Source organism: Opisthocomus hoazin, chromosome 9, assembly GCF_030867145.1.
Source record: "Opisthocomus hoazin isolate bOpiHoa1 chromosome 9, bOpiHoa1.hap1, whole genome shotgun sequence".
Taxonomy (NCBI): Eukaryota; Metazoa; Chordata; class Aves; order Opisthocomiformes; family Opisthocomidae; genus Opisthocomus; species Opisthocomus hoazin.
The window spans coordinates 43362290-43381937 of NC_134422.1; the positions used below are offsets into that span (position 1 = coordinate 43362290).

Genomic DNA, 19648 nt, shown 5'->3' on the forward strand with positions numbered 1-19648 from the left:
CTTGTGCTCGCATTATTAGTATTGTCTTCAATCTGCAGTTTCTTTGAGCGAATCTTTGTAAGGCACATGCCCATTTTGAGAGGGTTAGGTTAGTTAAAACTAGCTTAACATAATCCACAAAGCTACTTAACTGGGCAGACAAACTGCAATACATAGTAATAAGCTGAAAGCAAGTGAACCAAGTGAGGGTGCCACTGTGAATCCCTCCGCACTGTGGAACACCCACTCCTTCCTCAGGACACCTCACGTACGTATGTGACGCAGGAGCCTCTGACCTACAGAGAGCACCAGTGTGTATCTATAAAAATGTGTAATAACAATGTGTATATATAATAATGTATAGTATTGGTAAAGCTCAATTTCTTTCTCACTTTTTAAAGATTAAAAATAAATACTATTTCTTTCACGTACTCCAATGGACCATCTTGTGCACCCGTGGGCACACACTCCCACTTCAGAGAGAGCTGCCCTACAGGGTTTTGGTCTATGCCAACTGGTATTCTCGCCAATAATGCCACTGATTAGGGCAAGCGACAGTGCAGACAAAGGACTGTTCCAAATAGGCAGTCTGGTTGCAGCCATGACGTTTTGGTGGGGAAAAGAGCGTACCTGTATGCATCAGGCTACGACATTTAGTCTCATGGCCAAAGACCTGTTTTGTAACTCACATGCAGCACCAGTGACTTTAACAAGGCCAGAACCATACCTTTAAAGGGGGCACACCTTGCATATGCTACTGCTTAAGGCCAGAGCAATAGTATTGGCACTCACAAAAAAGAAGACAGTACCTTAAGTTCCATTAGTTCCTGTGTATTAGATGGAGCAGTAAGGGCTTTTTCTGATATTCTCTCAAACTCATCACATAGTCTGAAAAATACATAAAATAACCAGTTTGGCACGTGTGTTTTATTTTAATCATCCTTGGACAAATCACATACATTTATAACAGCAAAAAATCGGATCAACATCTACTTTAAGGATTGAAAAAATTCAGTAGTGGAAACAAAATTAAGTACGTTTCAATACACATTTTCAAGTTTGAGAGTTACCTCGCGTTTACGTCTTGATGGTCTTTGAATATTCTGGAAATAACTTTTTCACAAATATTGTCTGCTCGCTTTACCAAAGCACTTATTAATTCATCACAACGCAATTCAAACATTCCTAGACAGAGACACTGGAAAACAAATACAGCAGTTGTCAGAACACTGAACAGCTTTTACCTGTTCTCTCTCACTGTCTCAAGCAGGAATGTCACCTAGGAATTTAGTTAAATCATAAAATGCTTTTAGAACTTTCAAGTGAAGAAGGGAAAGAAAAAGCTAGAGTTGCAAATAATCATTTTTCTGCATCTGCACATCTTACTTCTATCACTTTTGACGTTGACAAGTAATCTACTTCCTCAAAAAAGAAGGGCTTCTACTGCCTGTAGCAGTGAATGGTGTCTGGTGAAATCACAGAGTTTGAGATACATCTAAAATGCGGTAAGCCTGCTTTACTGTTAGAGACACGTGACATTCCTCAGGATTAAAAAAAGCCTCCGAATCCAACGCTTTCTTTGACTAGTTAGCAAGTGAGCTCGACTTCCACAGGGAGAAGCCCTCAGGACTGGCCTGTAAGTTCTAGTTCCTCCAGAACTGAGGTTTGCACTGAATGCTAGGAGAGAAACAATTTCAGGAAGACCACTTTAGCCTTCCGAGTTCTTTTTCAGAATGCACGGACAAAGGATTCTTACCACAGAATAACCTTACAGGGACAAAAAAGCGGCTCACGTTAAGGATTCTCTCTCCGACTTAGATGTCTGGGAGGAATCCGGAGGTGGCTGGACCCACACTTTCTCTTCCTCCTTCACATCTAAGCAAAGGATACTCTGCGTGCCTCCAGAAGTCCCAAAACAATTTCTAGCAAAAATAACTAAGTCTCACTTCAGTATGGCAAATACACCCCAGAAATGCTAGCTCTTGAAAAACTCTTCTTCTGAAAAAAAAAAATTTAATTCACTTTATCTCACAGCTAATTATCATCACCTTCAACTGACAAGATTCTTAGTATAAAAAACAACATTAAAATGATAACAATATCTCTTTAAGAATATTATTATAATTTACCTTCCTAGAAGTATATTTTATTTCCTTAGCAAGTTGCTTGTACTTTATAATTTCCCTTTTCATTTCTTCAAAAGTATGTTCCTCTGTCAGGAACCGATCAACATCTTGCTCAGCTTGTTTGTTCATCAGGAAGCTGTACTTGTCATACAGCTTGAGATGGTCCACAGGTGCAGCACGTTGTTTGATGATTTCTTCTCTGATCCTTCTCTTGTGTTCATCCAAGATCTCATCCAAGATAACAGGCTTCAACACAGTTGATGAGGGCTCACCTTTCAACTTTGAAAAAAAACACACAAAAACCAAACACATTTTCAAATTACAGTTATGTCTGTAGCTCAGTTACGTCATGGAAGATAAATAGGACAGAAAATCAACTAAATGTTACTTTAAAATATTTCTAACTACTGTTCGATTACAAACCTAATTTAGTAGATACAGCTATTTACATTCTACTCCCAAATTTTTTGTGAATCCTAGCTTACGGATGTTTGCCTCCAACAAGTAAGAAATCAGAGCTGCTTCATTCAGAAACTCAGAAGTCCACATACTTATCCACCCAAAACAATTCTTTCAACAATTTTAAATTTAATCTTCACAGATTTTATTTTTCCCACACCACAGGCACAACCTCATTTTTGCTAGCAACTGATGAATCTGTAACATGAGAAATATGGAAAACACTTTGCTGCAGTCCCCCAGAAAACCTGAAGCCTTGCTCTGGTGCATTTAGACATGCTTAAGATGCTTCTAATTTGTCTTTTCACAGGTTCTTGATTAGTGCTTTTATAAAGCATAGCATACCATTCAGGTTTCTGCTTGGTCATGTGGTCAAGCATATTAACAAAAATGTTGAGGGTTAGTATCTTTCTTTAAAATTCAAGTTGGTGCTAAACAGAAAGGGCAACAAAATACTGCAGAAATATGTTTAAAATTTAAATGCATCAATTCTGTTTGTAGTACATTTGTAGTAGCTGCTGCAGAAAATAACTCACAGAGGAAACCAGTCAATTCTTGGCTTTTTATTTGCTTAGAGAACAGTGATTGGGCCTTTTAATAATAAAATTAAGAGTATTTCAAAGAAATCTGAAAGATTATTATGATATTACTACGTGAGTTCAGACAACAGGGCTATTCATTAAAATATCTAGGAACTAAATGTAGCAACAATATAATGATAAAACAAAACCCATCAGTATCGTGATTTCTTACCCGCTTAGGAAATAATTTGGTCTCAGCTCTTGGTATATCACTGACGGCTTGAATCATAACAGCATAAACATTCAGTAATACATCCTCGTAGTCACTGAAGTCAGGTTCAAATTTAATACTGTCATTCTCAAGGATTAGCCTCAAGATTAAACCTGGGTGTTTGTAGGCTTGGACTGATATCTAACACGTGCACACACACAAAAAAAAAAGAGGGTAAAATATTAGTTAACCTAACTGATGCAGCAAAACTCAAAGCATCATTAAGAATTACTCCAGCATATGTACTTTAAGCTGTCAGGACTGTAACTGCAAATGACATGCTATAATCCTAATAAAAATACTTGTGCAAGTAAGAAGTGTGTCTCTGATAAAATTCACAGAAAGTGACGTTCATTAAGATGAAATACAATGTTATTTTTCGTAGGCACAAGAGGCATCCCTTATATACCAGCCAACAACATAAAGTTGTTTGCACAGGTTGAGGCAAAGCAGCTTTACAGTAGTAGCCCTCACAAAGGTAGCAATATATCAATTATTATATGTACAGCAGTACACGAATTCCTCATCTGGAGCAGTGGCTATAAATCTACTAATGTAAAAAAAAAAAAAAAAGGTGTTACATCCAAATTTATTTGGTAAACAAGAATCCGATCCTCAAAAACAAAACTGAGTATTCCATGGATTGTATCTGCAGTACAGATTCCCATGTATTCCAGTATGAAAATTTGCGTATGCTTTTGTCCCTAGTGACGTAAATTGATATTTCATCATATCTTTAATCTGGATCAGACATCTCTTAACGCTCCCACATCTGCTAACACATTCTAACTACACCAAAATTTAATTAGGAAACATAAGCAAGCGTTTTATCACTACTAGGTAGCACAGGATCACCGTTAGGAAGGGTAAGATTAGAAAATACATACCCATTACTAATAATAACAGAAAACGGTACCATAGACATCAAAGCTCACTTAACTCAGAAGTATACAAAGCAGTTACAAGGGAGTAGGAGAGGAAAAACATATACTCTGCTTCCACAACATGACTCCTTACTTCCTTACGTTCTCTGCGTGTTTTTTCATCAATATTATCTGGAGCCATGGCAAGGCTGTATTAACAAAAAGCTGAGCAAAGATCCAGTTGCACTCCAAGACATCAAATACCACTGGGAAATTTCTACCTCTACAACAGACATTATGTGAGTGCAAAAGAGAAACTCCTTCTTTCCTACGTTTTTTACCCCCCCAAGAACCATTCTGCCAAAGCACGTAGTAGACAGCTAGGCACAGCAGAGAGAAGGTAAGACTTCTTCACAGATGCGTATTCCAGAGAGCGCGCACTAGCGCAGGACGCAAACGGCCTCCATCCTAATGAACTTCTACCCTATGTCTAACTGACTGCAGTGTGTTCTGGAGGATATCAGATTTAAAATATGTTGGTATTTCCCTTCTTACATGGAAAAAAAAAAAAAAAAAAGCAAAAGCTGGTTTAACTCCACTTAATAAATAATGCATTCCTAAAAATACTTTTCCTTTTTTCACAGAAAGCCCCTGCCACGACAGTTCATACATTTTTTCCTACTAGTTTTTTTCCAAAGAAGGAAAATAAACAGGAAACAAATTTTATGTACACAGATAAACAATGCTGTTAGTGTGCATGTGAAAGACTACTTACTGCTGGTTGAACAATTAAATCTGTAAAGTCTTGAATTGAATGCAGAAGTAACTGCTGCAGTTGACGAGTCATTAAAGTGGCAGCACAATCGAAGAAAGACTCTAATTTAGCGATGCTGGCATTGCCAGGTACTTGTTTTTGTTTATTACCGTGGTACAAGATTTTCTGCACTTCTGGAATCCACCTTAAAAGAACACAATATTTTTAAGTTTTTCAAGTGATCAGCATTAATAAATCTGTGGTTTTAAGTGCATTGGTATAAATGCTTATATTACGTGCAGTCAAAATATGCTGCAGTATACTTGGGAAACTTTAGTTTAACTTAAGCAGGTCACATGGCAGAATCTTTACATTCTAAGGAATCGTGTCTCTGAAAATGTTATCTCTTATTATGGAACCATATTTAAAACACAAAATACTGTGACAGAGAAATGTGCTATCTTGCTTTGGTCTCCTGTTTCTCAGGCCAGAAATGCTTCACAGGCAGCACACTTAGGTCGCAGAAGCTGTGCAGTTCGTTCCACATCCCTGTAACCTTAGCAAACGTTAAGATGTGAAAGCAATCCAAAGGGAATCCTGCCCAGTCGCCCTTAACCAAAATGAAACTGGCTCTGGCACTGACGGGAAATAGGAAGGAAGGAAGCACAGAAGCATGCAGCCTTCAGTTAAAAGCAGAAAGGTATCTTCAGGGTCAGGAAGAAACACCTCTGAAAATGGTAAAGGCAATATGTAACAGAATCATAGACAAGTACATAAATAAAAACCATCACTGTTAATAGCATGAAAAAACACATATTTGAGACTACAGTAGTCTCGACAGTTGTTTTATTTCATTAAAACCTGAAATAGTAAAAGTGCAGTAATACGTAACTGCACGAATCAAGCATTATCGGTTAAAGCTAGATCAGATGCACAAATACAATACAATTTGGCCACAGATACCTACAAAAAGACCTAGTAATTTTGATGCTTTATCTGCAAACTTAAATGCAGCATACTGAGTGCACTACCAAGAAAACTGCCTCTCTCCTTTTAAAATATCGGAAGACTGAATATACAAACCTTCTGGTATCCAAACACTTTACTTTTGAAAATCTTAGTCACGATCTCTAAAGTTAACTGATCTCATTAATACAACATTTTTCAGATGACTCTACTCTCAGAAACTGCTACACAACAGAGAATACACAAACTGAAATTCCAACATCATCAGATGTTCAACAGAGATACCGCTGCTGATGTGATACTAGGTTAATCTTCCTATTAATGAGACACTTCCTTTGTGTGAAACAGGGATGGGCAACATGGTACTTTCTCTTTATCCAGCACAAATGAGGCCACAAAATAAAGCTTTTGTCATAACAGGCCAAAACACACATATTGTTAATGTCCCTCTAAGAAGCAAGCAAAAACCACCACACCAAAATTCAGAATAAGAAAACTGCACAAATCATGATACCATGCTCAGTATCTACAAAGCAGTTTTCGCTCATATGCCTCAAAGCATTTCCCAACACTGCATCTCTTCAATATGTACTGTTAAAATGGGTCATTCCTTCTCTCTCTAGAAAGTTCAGAGTTTCAAAAGACAGCTGAAGAAAAAGTTAAAGACTTCCTTGTAACTTAAAAAATACGGATACACTGGATCATACTTCTTAGACAGAATCATTTTGGATTTTCCAATTTCCTTCACGACTGTATTCTGGAAAAATGAGAGTTCCTCAGCTTCTTGTTTATTGTGAAATATTTCCGTATCAAGAAGGCGTAAATTTCTGAAACAGAATATAACATAAATATTTTAGGAGCATATTCACTGTATCTTGGTTTTTAGTCTTTTGTTTCCATAAAACATTTTTCATATTTCACACTTCAAACACAAAAGGTTTTCAAGTGTATTTTAAACACTTAAAAATAATGTTATTTTCAGAAATTAGCTTCTATTGTTCCACAACAACCGAATATAAGCACTGTAGTACTGTCTTGTATACCTGGTCTTAAACGGAAGTAGTGATTACTACATTTCAGCATATTAATAACTATTTTCAGAATCAGAGTTTGTGCATATGTTACTTATTATATATAGGATCAAACATTAAAAATTCCGAATGTGTTACACAGCATTCCTTTCTAGGACTGGATGGATTTTTACAAGTATTATAAAACAATATAAAAATAAATAACCATCTAAACCTAGCTTCAAAATAATTTCCAGTTTTTATGTTTTTTAAAGGTGGTGTCTGAATTTTGCCTCCTACTTACCAGATACAATAAAAACTTTAAAAAAACCACTCCCTGCAACTTGTTACAGCACCCAGCCTGGACAGGTCAGTTCGTTCTCTTTTGCATCACCAATCAAGAAATAAGCAAGCCATGTGGCCTGCTCTGGAAGCAGAAAATAATAGCCTATCTAATGCCTTTTTCCCTTGTTAATCAGATCAGACGAAAAACCTAAGTGCCCCGGGAGGCAAGACAGCAACCCTTCTCTTCTTGGGAGACAGACTATTTTGAATATTCCTGATCTGAGGAAGACTGAAAAAAAAAGATGTCAAATTTAAATAGAGATTAAGGGACTATACTGTAAGCAAGAAATGGGAGTGATATCCAAAGATAAATTATTTTTCAAACATGTCAGAAGCAGGAAGCTTGCCAGAGTCTGTAAGCGAAATAAAAGGGGGGGAGGGGGGGAGGGGAGAGGGGAGGAAGAGGGCTTAGGGAAGGTACAACCATAGCAGCTCCATGCTGGAGCCTTTCTGTACAAGGAACATGGTGTCTTCAATCAAAGAGTCAGTGGAACAGGCTGCAGAAAAAATCCACAAACCAGAAAACAAAATCACGAAGTGCCAGGTCCAGACAGCATTTCACCCAAGCTCTAAAGAAAATCAAGTACAAAATGGCTAAACTATTCAATTTTCGTGTGTAGCTTCTTGCTTGAAACTGTCTAGATACCAAAGGAAATGAAGATGGCGAAGCGTTCCATGTGATTTCTGGGGCAGTACAGGTAAGAAAGCTTGACCTCTGTAGAGGAAAAGTTAGCAGAAGCTTTTCAAAGCATACAGCTAGCGGGAACACAGACAAATATATTTGGGATAATGACTTTTGACCAAAGCCATCAGATCCACGACCAGTGTTCAGATGCGTGTATTGTGGCAGTCCCAAATTCAATAGGGCAACTTGGAAATCTTCAGATGTCACCATACATTATTTCTCTATACAGATTTCACAATCCCTGGGCAGCCGAAACCTAAGAGATATGGGTAACACTTACTTAAATGAGGTCTCCCATAAGTTCAGAACAGCAATCACAGAAGGATTTAATGCATGCAAATTTTCTTTCAGGTATCTGCACGCTGACAAGAAAGACTTGTTCCAAGGTTTTGGCACTACTTCTAGACTAAAAAGAAAAAAATAAAACAACAACAAAAAAAACCACAATCACCACAAAACCAACAGGAAACAGAAGGATGAATGTAGCTGTGCTAAGAACCGAAATGTTTATACATTTGCTTTAAGATAACTGCATCCCAGAAAGCACAGAATTCAGGAGATAAATCTAGCTTTCTGCTCATTATTCAGATAACAAAACGTCCTGTTAAAAAAAAAAAAAAAGAGAGAGAAATATTGCTCCAACCCTACGAGATCTGTAACATATACATGGTCCCTTGTATTTAGCATCTAATAAAATCATAATGCGTATATAATGTATTAAGTTAATTAACAGGAATTTTCTGCAATATGTAGTATCTATGTTTATGCTCATCATATCAAATCTGTAAAAACTCATAAATTTAGAGCTTTTTCATAAACTCAGTTGATCTGCTTTCAAATTTTAAAATAATTAAACTATTTTGATGAGTTTTCTTTATATAGTCATAGCCTTTTCTTTGCTTTAAAAATTGTTGTCATTTTCTACAGGCAGTCTGATTTTACTATTAAAATAATAAACATTGCAACCTAAGAAGTAAACACTGCAACCTTTAGATTGCAACGGAAAAAAGGTGTCATATATTTGTAACACTTTTGTTCCCATTTTCATAATGAACTCCTACCCAAAAAAAAATTCTGGTATAAAACTTTTATCCATTTCTCAGTGACTCCATATTTGTAGGAGACATAAAAAGTAGCTACAGGAAGTTAACTTAAAAAACTTCAAGTTTTCCCACATCCATCTTACATATTTCTTTAGAATAAATCTCACATGTCAAATACCGTTGATGGAATAGAACTGTTTTACCAACGATCATTCTACTAGGAGAATTCTGTACATTTGCACATAAGTGTGTGACATAAGCTTGTGTACAAACTGCTGTGATGTCCTACATGGTTCCTAGAGGATAGGGAAGATCTCAAAAGAATCAGATGTAGGATGGCCTCTTACCGAGGGGATACAGTAACAACAATAAATTCATCACGTATTAGTTCTCTTTTTAAGCTGCAAATTGCTTAAATAACATCTGTCACAGCCACCCCTTCCATTCTATTCCAGTGCCTACCATCTGATATTTAAAAGACTCTACCTCAAACCACAAGCTAGAAATTATTTGTAACAAAAGCTTTTCAGTTTTTAAAATCACTCAGTAATGCCACCCCCAATACAGGGCCTGGCTGATATCAGTCGAACGTTCTGCAGCGTTTGTAAGAGGTCATTGCCCTACAAAGCAATTTTACCAGTTCTTGGCTATAACTCTGAAAGGGATACCTCTTCACTTTCACACCGTGGGAAGAATTCAAGTACATTCTAGGAAAGCTGATACTAGTTAAGCCGATCCACTCTGGGCAGATGTCTGCTCCTGGGAGCAGCACCACACTTGCTTTCAGCAGACTGCAGGCTTTGTAAGGCCAGTCTGAACGGAACGGTGATAGGCCACTACTCTAAACAAAGGCCACATCCACCCTCTCCAGTGCGGAGGTTGCTGCAACCTGAACAACCCAGCCAGCAAAGCTAGGCACCTACCACTGTTCACACTGCACACTGCTGAATTGTTCTGAGGAACAGAACACTCTGCGTTTATTACATTCTTAAACCTGGATGTATTGAGCCAAACTGGCACAACCTGTAAACGGGACGGAGTTCCAGCGAAATCTGTGCAGAACACGACATTGCTCCACTGATTACGATGCAGTTTATACACATGCATTTGGCCTACTACATCCCATTTTCAAACGCTGTGGCATTAACTGTGAGACTTCTTACTAGTTCAGCGCTGCTAAACAAAACGAATTCCAAATAGCCTTTCCAGGTAGACACATATTTTCCAGGGTTTTTCCAAAGATGCTGTACAATCATTATTTGAATTTGCGTAACTAATAATTAAGTCTTCTTTACAGCTCACACTGACGACCACTATTAAGACCGTTCCTCATACAGGCTATTCTACCCCACTGTTCTCTAGTCAGCGTTTTTGAATAAATATATTTTCTTACTCTGCACGATGAGGTAGAAGAAAATCTTTCTTCCCGTCTTCATCTTTTTCCCTGGTGTCTCTTAAAACAAAGTCAACTGAAAAAAGTATAAGAAAAAAAAAAGAAAAGCCAAAATAAGCTTCGCAAAGGAACAGAATCATAGAATCATCTAGGTTGGAAAAGGCCTTTGAGATCAAGTCCAACCGTCAACCTCACACTGCCAAGTCCACCACTAAACCGTGTCCCTAAGCGCTGTCTGTACACGTATTTCAAACACCTCCAGGGACGGGGACTCCACCACTGCCCTGCACAGCCTGTTCCAGTGCTTGACAGCCCTTGCGGTGAAGAAATTTTTCCTCATCTCCAATGTGAGCCTCCCCTGATGCAAATTGAGGCCATTTCCTCTCGTCCTGTTGCTAGTCACTTGGGAGAAGAGACCAGCCCCCACCTCACTGCAGCCTCCTTCCAGGGAGCTGTAGAGAGCGAGAAGGTCCCGTCTCAGCCTCCTCCTCTCCAGGCCAAACAGCCCCAGCGCCCTCAGCCACTCCTCACAGGGCTTGTGCTCCAGACCTTTCACCAGCTTCACTGCTCTTCTTCAGACATGCTCCAGCACCTCACTGTCTCAAACAAAATGCCCAAATGCCCAACGCACTGAGATGAACAGTTCTATCTAGACACACGGAAAGGGATTCAGGAGAAAGCTATACTAATGAATAGGGATTAATAAAATAAAATAATATTTTTAAAAACTGCTGAAAGATCAAAAATACTGAATAACATTAGCTTTGACCATTACAAGGATAAGAAAACCTGCGTATTCTTTTTATTAAAATGTGCCTCTAACCTCCACATGAGCACTTTTATATAACTCTGCCACAACAGTAGCTCTCAGCAGTGAACAGCACTCAACAATAAACACGTCTGAATATTAGCAACCTAGGAGAAAATGCAAGTAAACTCCTAGAAATCTACCTATAGCCTTTTTTACGCTCAGAAGATAGTCTTGTTTCATTTCATCTGTCAGTGAACGTATCCTTTCATCAAGTACTTTCAGCCGCTGCGGAATTAAAGCTAAGACGTGGTCTAGCCACAATTCATCCATGGGGGCCACATTTGCTGCATCAATTCCGTGGCGAATGTAATAGTAGTATTTCTGCAGGGTAAAGGAATAGGATGCATCAGTTAAGCCCAGGACTAGAAAGTCATCGCTACTACAGGTTTAGCTAGAGATACAGGCTTATTTAGTAAACATAAATGTAATTAGTACTATATACTGATTTACCTTGTAAATTACATACATATCACTAAATCTGATGTGAATACCTTCATCAGCCTGCCAAACACTAGTCAGCAGAGTAACTCTAAAAAGCTGTTGAGATAGAAAAACGGGGCATAGTGGCATAAGCTTCATTCTAGTTCTCTGGTAAGAGCTAAATAACAAAAATGTCATTGAAGAATGGACATAGCTCATAAAAATCCGGTTTTTGTTTTGATTTTGCTGTTACGATTCTCAAGAGATGCCTCTCCTTTCCACTGTCCCAGTACCAATCTTTCCCTTGAATAAATTTTCAATATATACAATCATCTATCTCACGATTCCAGTGCTGGCACTATTATCCATTAGCTCTGGGGCTGGATGATATATTCCAAAAGAAAGCCACGCATTCCACAGACTTTCGTGTGGAAATGCAATGTAGAGCTAATGCACTGCTCAGAATATGAATGCATAACCACAAATATGTACATCTGCTTGTATATGCCAGCATTTAAGCAAACGTGTGAAATCTAACCAACAAAACCTCAGCGCACTAAAGGAAACGTAGATAAAGAAATAAATCAGCCCAAATACACAGAAATGTGGAATGGAATATCAGCTGGAAGGCTGCCAATGTCAGGAAGTAATACATGAATCCATTTCAACCAATTTATCCCAAAGTGAACTTAACCTATTTTAGATATAAATAAATCACAACGTTGTGGATTTTGGAGCACCCCTCCTATGAGGACAGGCTGAGAGAGTTGGGGCTGTTCAGCCTGGAGAAGAGCAGGCTGCGGAGAGACCTTTCAGTACTTAAAGGGGGCCTGTAGGAAAGATGGGGACGATCTTTTTAGTGAGGCCTGTTGTGACAGGGCAAGGAGTAATGGCTTTAAACTAAGGGAGGGTAGATTTAGACTGGATATAAGGAAGAAATTTTTTACAATGAGGGTGGTGAAACACTGGAATGGGTTGCCAAGAGAGGCAGTGGAGGCCTCACCCCTAGAAATATTCTTTATAATTGTGTCATACAAGGTATCTTAAACCAGAACGAGAACGAAGAACTTCCTAGCCCTTAGATGAGGGGAACCCAAAGAGAACTGTCTTAGATTCTACCTGCCCAGACAAAGCAGTGCACTCTCCCTCACAAGTTATTCTCACCTTCACCAGCGTAGAAAATACTCATTTGTTACTTCCTGACATCGGTTATCCCCCCAGTTACTATTCCATTCTTCAATTCTTTGAATTATCCATACATTGCTAAAGCTCCATTCTCAACAGTAACACTAAAAATAACACTGTGAGAAACTAATAGTGGAAGAATATGCCACTATCCGTCATCTCTCACTGTGTCAATCATCTTGTCAATATGTACAATAAACGACTGGCACTGTATTTCATTTAATACTCTAGAAAACAGTCTTCAGCTACCAAAATATCTTTCTCTGTTGGTGTAGAAGAATCTGTTCTTGGAGGCTGGGATCCGTCAAGGGGTGGAAGCTGCTCTTCAGCAAGGTCTTGCTGTCTGAGATTAAAAAAACAAAAAAGTATGCATCGCATTTCTCAGACACTTTTTACTGGCATAAGTAATGTACAGCCATCCTCAACATCAGTTGTGAGCAAACAAAACCAAAAAAGGTGACTGCCAAAACTTTACAATGGGCACAAGACATTCTGATTCAAAATGAACACTGAAGCATGTGACCAAGTTTGTATTTTATCTGCTACGGTTCAGCTTGTAACACTGGTGATACAGTTCACGCTCACATACACAGTTTCCACTTGCAATCATCAAAATTTTAAAATAATTTAATTTTAAAACATTGTTCATCTATCAAAAAGGAAAACTGCATTATTCAAAGGTAAGGAAACTCACAATATAATGTTAACAAGAGCACTTCTGAAACTTTCATGTTTCTTTTTCAGACGACTGCTGCTCTGCAATGTAGAAGTCGATGGTCCAGCACCTCCTTCATCATCTGTAGAATCCTGTACCTTGCGTCTCTTGCATCTCCGCATCGCATGTTCTCCTTGCAGAAAATACATTTTGAAATTAAGTTTAAAAAAAATAATTTCACATGTATCACAGATGTTTATTGTTTCTGAGAGGTTTTTTTAGTAGTACTAAAGATTTTAGTCTTACCAGGTGAATACTCATTTTTTACAGTAAACTCACCTGACTGATCATCTTTCTGTTCTTTGCTCAGATGGAACAAAGGAGAAGTCTGCTGCCACAGTGGTTTAGACCTCGCCTGGAAAAAATATTTTATATCTTAGCTTCACACTTGTTGTAGGTGGTACTAACACACACTTCAACACTTCTTAAATATAGGAAATCAAAGAAACTGTAGCCTAATAGCAGGAATAAGGCAGCATAAAGATCACACAACCAACTACTGCGCATATGTTGCCCTCAAATTCTAAATATCCAGACCATTAGAGGTAAGCATGTCAAACTTCTATGTAATATTTGTAAACTCTTCAGTTTTATACCTCACGATTTTCAACCTTGTTCAAATAGTCCACTTTCAATGTTTTCCAAATACTGAAACATAAACAGTGCTCCACATACAGATACATACATATAATACACCTATATCATGTACACACCTAGTGCAGAGAGAGAATACACACCTCAGCATATATTTGAATGAGAACCACGGTCGTCACATAACCATGCTGTGAAGCATACTTGAAAATGAAAGCTTACAAAAAAAGTCAGCAAAACTACCTGAGGCAACTGTGGTAGGAAGTTCGCTGTTGTCTTTCCCAACTTCCCTTTGTCACTTGGACTGGGCTTGGAGGAAAAAACAAAAAAAAGGAAAATCAGAGCTAGACATTTAAATCACTACTAATATTAGACTTCCAGGAACACTTCTAACTTGTAATCTAGCTAGAACTCTTTTTTCAGCTCTTATTTTTAATTTTTACACATACAATTTCCTATCAGTTCTCCTATTCTTCCTAGAGAGTTTCTATGTAGAATTCAACTTTCTCAAACGCTTTTGAAAAATCACAGCTCTAAAAAATTAATTTTAGGCTGGGAAACATTTATGTTACTTTTTTGCCAAGTTATACATTAAAGCACTACGAGATACCATGACATAATACAAATAAACAACTTTTTTATTCCCGTTCTTCAGCCATCGTTTTTCAAAATACAAAATGGTCCTTTTTTTCCAATCCCTAAACTGTGAGTGTCCAGTATTCTCTACTTTTGCACAATGCTGATCAGACACCAAAGCTGCCTGCCCAAAAGCACCCTCCGGCCACACCCAGGCCTCTGGCTAGCAGATTTTAGCAAGGTACAGCACCTTCCTATAAACAAATTCTTTAAAATTGGCTCTGACACAATTGCCTTTGGCCATTCTTCTGTTTCACACCACCGCCTCTTGCCACGCAGCTGCGCTCGCAGTAACACTGCGCGCCTACGCTGCAGCCGTCCTCTTTCTGCCCTGTATCTCATGCCCAGGCTGTAACGCAGGAACGACACAAAGCACACAAAGTTTGTGCAGGCACACCCGAGCTACCCTTACACAAATCCGGCTGGCTGTTGGTTACAACGCAGTTGCTATGGCGTAGAACTACACAAGTTGTAGGCACTTAACTATTTACATGAAGTTTGCAGTCAAGGGTAAACACTGGCAATTCCAAAGGGGACCAAAAATCAGCCAGGCTCCAGAGAAAACCCCCTTCAAAACACAGGATTTTGACAGTGATAAAATATGTATAGACATACATTATCAGTTGTCAGCAATCCCTTCGCAAACTAATCTGTGGTCCAACTTGTGGAAGGGGAGAAACTCCTCCCAGCTCTAGGGAGTTCTTCCCCTAACGTGACGGGGAGAAGCTCCTCGACTACCACTCGCTGCAAGAGGGAGTCATACAACAAAACGTTTTAAGCATTTTGTTTCAAAAATCAACAGCACTACTCTTTCAACAAACAAAAGATCCGTTCTCCCCCTTTCTCTCCCCGGATGAGATTAAACACAACTGGTTTCGCCTTGAACAGAGATCACAATTCCTGGTGAACTAAAGTACTCTGAACACCGATCAGATCAATTCTAGTGTATTTAATCTAGCCTTTTGGCAACCCCAAAAAAGGCAACTGAAGACTCTGCTGCAATAACCACGTATCTTCCTCAGTCCCTCATTTAACGCTCCTGTCCGTCTGTTTTCCAGTTAGGCATGGCCCATGTGCCAGGTTTTTCACACCTCAAAATTCGCATGCCCATACCAGTTCTCATAGTCTGCAGCGACACACAAGATGAACTTATTTCAGCATAAATGAGGGAAAAGCAGTATCACAACCAATACATAAAGATTCACGTGACGAGCCTGCTTTTCATCTGGAAATTGGAGCAGTTGTAGCTCTACTGGGAAAATACGAAGCCATCTATTTCTCTAACATATTCAACAGCAAACAGATTCTTACCACAGCCCATGTAACAGCTACCAGCCTTTTTTAATACTAGCACGAATACACCTCCGAATCGCGGATCTGTGCTGCATCAAACCTGCTGCTTACCAAGCCAGTAAGCCCATAGGATGCAGTGTAGCCTGCGGACAGAGTCTGGACTGCTTTGGATACATCTCTACACAAATACGCTACGACAGAACCGTAGAAAAAAAAATTAGGCTGAAAAGGGCCTCTGATTAGCCACTCTCCTTCTCAGAGCAGTACAAAAAGTTAGGTCAGATTGTACAGGGCCTTGTCCAGCTGAGATCCGAAGTTCTCTAAAGCCACTGCCTCTCTGGGCATCTGTCTCCCCTGCTGAATCACCTCGCTGCGAAGAGCGTCGTCCTTACGTCCCGTCAGAATTTCCCTCCTCGCAACCCGAGCGCGTTGCCTCTCCTCCTGCTGCTGCACAGCACTGAGAGGAACCTGCCACCATTTCCCCTCTCGTTCGGGGACTGGAAGCCAGTAACTACGTTCCTCTGCCTCCCTCCCTTCTCCAAGCTGAACGCACACCGCTCCTCAGGCACACACCGACTGCTCCAGCCCCCTCACCATCTCCGTGGCGATCTGATGGGCTCTGGTTTGCCCACAGCCTCACAGCCGCTGGACCAGAGCTGGCCCAGGCAGGGTCCCCTAAGGTGGTTCTGAACCGTGAGTGCAGGGTAGTGAGACTGAAACATAAAGCTTATTATTTTCTAGTCCCCATTTTAAAGCAGATGGTGAATGCTATCTACCACCCCCTGAAGGCAACGGACGGGAAAAAACTCTTCTGTACAGGAGAAAATGGTTCTGAATTCCTGGAAGAATATTATCTATTTCTCTCAGTGGCAAGGTCCACATCTTCATTCTTAGATTCCTGGTTAGGAAGAAGTAACAGAACCCTGGGTATTTTTACAAATAATATGGCTACGAAAATGACTAAGGCTGTACCGTGTCTTCACACACAACATTACACAGTTTTGTTTAGATTTTCTTTTGTGGGAAAACGTTGAATTCAGCCCCGCAGCTTACACCTCTGAGCTGCTGGCACAGATAAACTCTGTGATGAAATTAGTTCCACTGCAGGCAGTGCCAGTATTTTAAAATATGACACTTCAAACTTACTACTGGCAGTAAGCTGTAGTAAAAAGCGAGTCGTGGACAGTGAGGGCTATGTGGGATAGTTACGAGCAGCCAGCTCACACCCTCTGATACACATCTCAAGTAGAAACACCTGAAGAAAAACGGGTGAACTCTGAATTCACCGAAGGAAGTTACTGCATGATTTCACTAAAAATCTCACACATTGCCTTCGAGGAAAACAAATGCGAACGGGAACATCAAAACCAAAAGTGAGTAAAGGAACAGGCCTGACTAACAGGGGAACAACGCGATTGAAGAGGGCAGACTCTTACAGCCACATGGACCAGTGGCAGCCCTATCAGGCCACTGGAGAAATAACACAAATCAGTATCGGATAACACCCAGCAATTTAAACCCACGCTCCCAGCTAGAAGCTTTATTGGCATTTGTCTGCCGCATTTCAGCCTCCTGGAACTCTAGAAACAGGTTGAATTAGTCAGAACGTCTTGAAGTTTCACGTTTAAAAAGAAAACAAAGACAAAACCAGCCAAACAAAAGCTGGGCGGCTAAAAGGGCTTCTCCACACCCGGCGGAAGGCACTGGCAGCACGCACCGGCGGTTTCATGTTTTTCTGGAGGGTACCGGTCGCAACCAGCCCGCAGCGAACGGGACAGAGCACTGAAACCTCCCCCCGCCCCCCCCCCAGCAGTCGCGGGCGGCCAGCACTGCCCGCGCGCTTCCCCTCAGAGGCCCGCCGCTCCCCTGCACCCCCTGCCGCCGTCCCCCGCCCGCCCCGAGGCCGCCCGCCTCCCGCCGGGCCTCCCCAGCCCCCGGTTACCCGCCGGACGGCCATCTCGGCGCGTCGCCGTCGGGGCGTCGCCGTCTCCTAGCAGCCGTTTCCTGGCAGTGCCGAGGGCGGCCACCGCCCGCCGCCCGCCGCCGCCCCGGCTCCCTCAGCCCGGGCTCCCGCCTCAGCCCGGGCTCCCGCCTCAGCCGTCCTTAACGAGCCGCGAGGGCTGGGCGCGGCTGGGCGAAACGGCGACAGCTGCCGCGGGTCGTCCAGGGGCCGCACCGCGCCCTCCGCCCACCTGGTGCGCAGCCTCCCCGGGGCAGTAAATTAAAGAACACGAGACAAGACACGTTAAAATCCCCTCCCGGCCCGCGGGCAGGCGGTGGGTGCTCCCTCCGGGCGCCCCGGCGGGGTTCGGCCCCTCAGGCGGGGCGGGGAGAGGGGCTGCGGCAGCGGGGAGGAGGCAGCGCTGGGGGCACCAAGGCCTTAGCCTGAGGGAGAATCACCCTAAATGAGCTCTGACCCGCACCTGCAGCCACGTTCACACATCGGGTTGTGAACAGAACAGCCCCTTTGTTGAACCACCACGGGCAGAGAAGCAGTAGGGCATTTCCACTTCATCCAGCTGTAGAAAATTAATCAGCCCTTGGGATTCCCGGTGCATTTCCCAAACCAGGGCCCCCGCCTGGCTGTGATTTTGCAAGGAGAAATACCCTGGTGCTCAACCTACCTCAGGGGGTTCAAGCAAGCCGAGCTGGCTGCCCCAGGTAACAGCCCAGCTGGGAAACCAGGCCCTGCTATTTCTCTTTCACACCGAATCACACCTCTGTGCGCAGAAGGCCGCAGCACGCTGGGCGCTGCGATTCCTTTTGCTGGAAAGCAACACTTTGTGTTTCCATCATCTGGTTAGGAAAGGTGAAACGGCACACCTGCTGGGGCTCTGCAGAGGACAGGCGTGGTGAAGCTGCTGCTACGAGGAATGTTACAGAGAAAATCAGGTCTTGCACATACAGTATTTTTCCTTATCAGAAGAACTTTCTTCTTACAGAGAACGAAGAGCTTCTGTGTCACTGTTGGTTCTTTCTCCCTTTCCCCCCACGTTTCATTCTTTTCCTGCAATGACCAGTTAAACATGATTTATTTACATAAATACGACACCAGCTGATTCTAATCAGCTTTTCCAAGGCCTCAGGAGGACACAGCAGAAAAACCCTGGTTACAACTCAGTTTTTTGCCTTCTTGTGGTTGGTCAACACCTCGCTTTCATCGGAAATCCCACAGTTATACCTAACAAAACAATCTAAATCTAACTACAGAGATAAAAATAAAATCAAAATAATAAAATGGCGAAAGGATGAAGAGAAGAAAGGTGTACACACAAATACAAAGTGAGTACTCCTCAGCATCTGTTTTAGAACTGTACTAAGAGCAATTACAAAAATGGACCTATTAAAAAAAAATCCACCCTTACCAGCCAAAGTCAACAGAACAGGCATTCAGTATCACACAGGTCATCTACTGCTACATAATAAAAAGTTTAGCAAAGATCGGAGCATCAGTGCAATCAAAAAGGGTCAGTGACACAGTAAAATTAAATACAGCAAGGGAAAAAGGCCATAGGCAACATTTGTATCACTAATTTTTCATTTCCTAAAAGATTCGATGACATGGGGTTTTTATTCCACCCC

At 41.1% G+C, this 19648-nt stretch overlaps 1 protein-coding gene across 1 annotated transcript in view; it reads right to left on the minus strand.

Annotated features, from left to right (window-relative positions):
* Window positions 1-18065, minus strand: part of DNAH7 (dynein axonemal heavy chain 7) — a 94473-nt gene extending 76408 nt beyond the window's left edge. Inside the window, exons 1-14 of the mRNA XM_075429739.1 lie at window positions 18009-18065; window positions 14381-14446; window positions 13793-13901; window positions 13526-13679; window positions 13081-13174; window positions 11367-11547; window positions 10416-10491; window positions 8260-8385; window positions 6647-6766; window positions 4995-5178; window positions 3318-3497; window positions 2109-2384; window positions 1050-1177; window positions 789-867 (exon numbers count right to left, since the gene is read on the minus strand). Of these exons, the coding sequence (XP_075285854.1) occupies window positions 789-867; window positions 1050-1177; window positions 2109-2384; window positions 3318-3497; window positions 4995-5178; window positions 6647-6766; window positions 8260-8385; window positions 10416-10491; window positions 11367-11547; window positions 13081-13174; window positions 13526-13679; window positions 13793-13901; window positions 14381-14446; window positions 18009-18023 (1788 nt within the window). The 5' untranslated portion in view covers window positions 18024-18065. The remainder of the gene's footprint in view (window positions 1-788; window positions 868-1049; window positions 1178-2108; window positions 2385-3317; window positions 3498-4994; window positions 5179-6646; window positions 6767-8259; window positions 8386-10415; window positions 10492-11366; window positions 11548-13080; window positions 13175-13525; window positions 13680-13792; window positions 13902-14380; window positions 14447-18008) is intronic.
* Between the last annotated feature and the right edge of the window lie 1583 nt (window positions 18066-19648).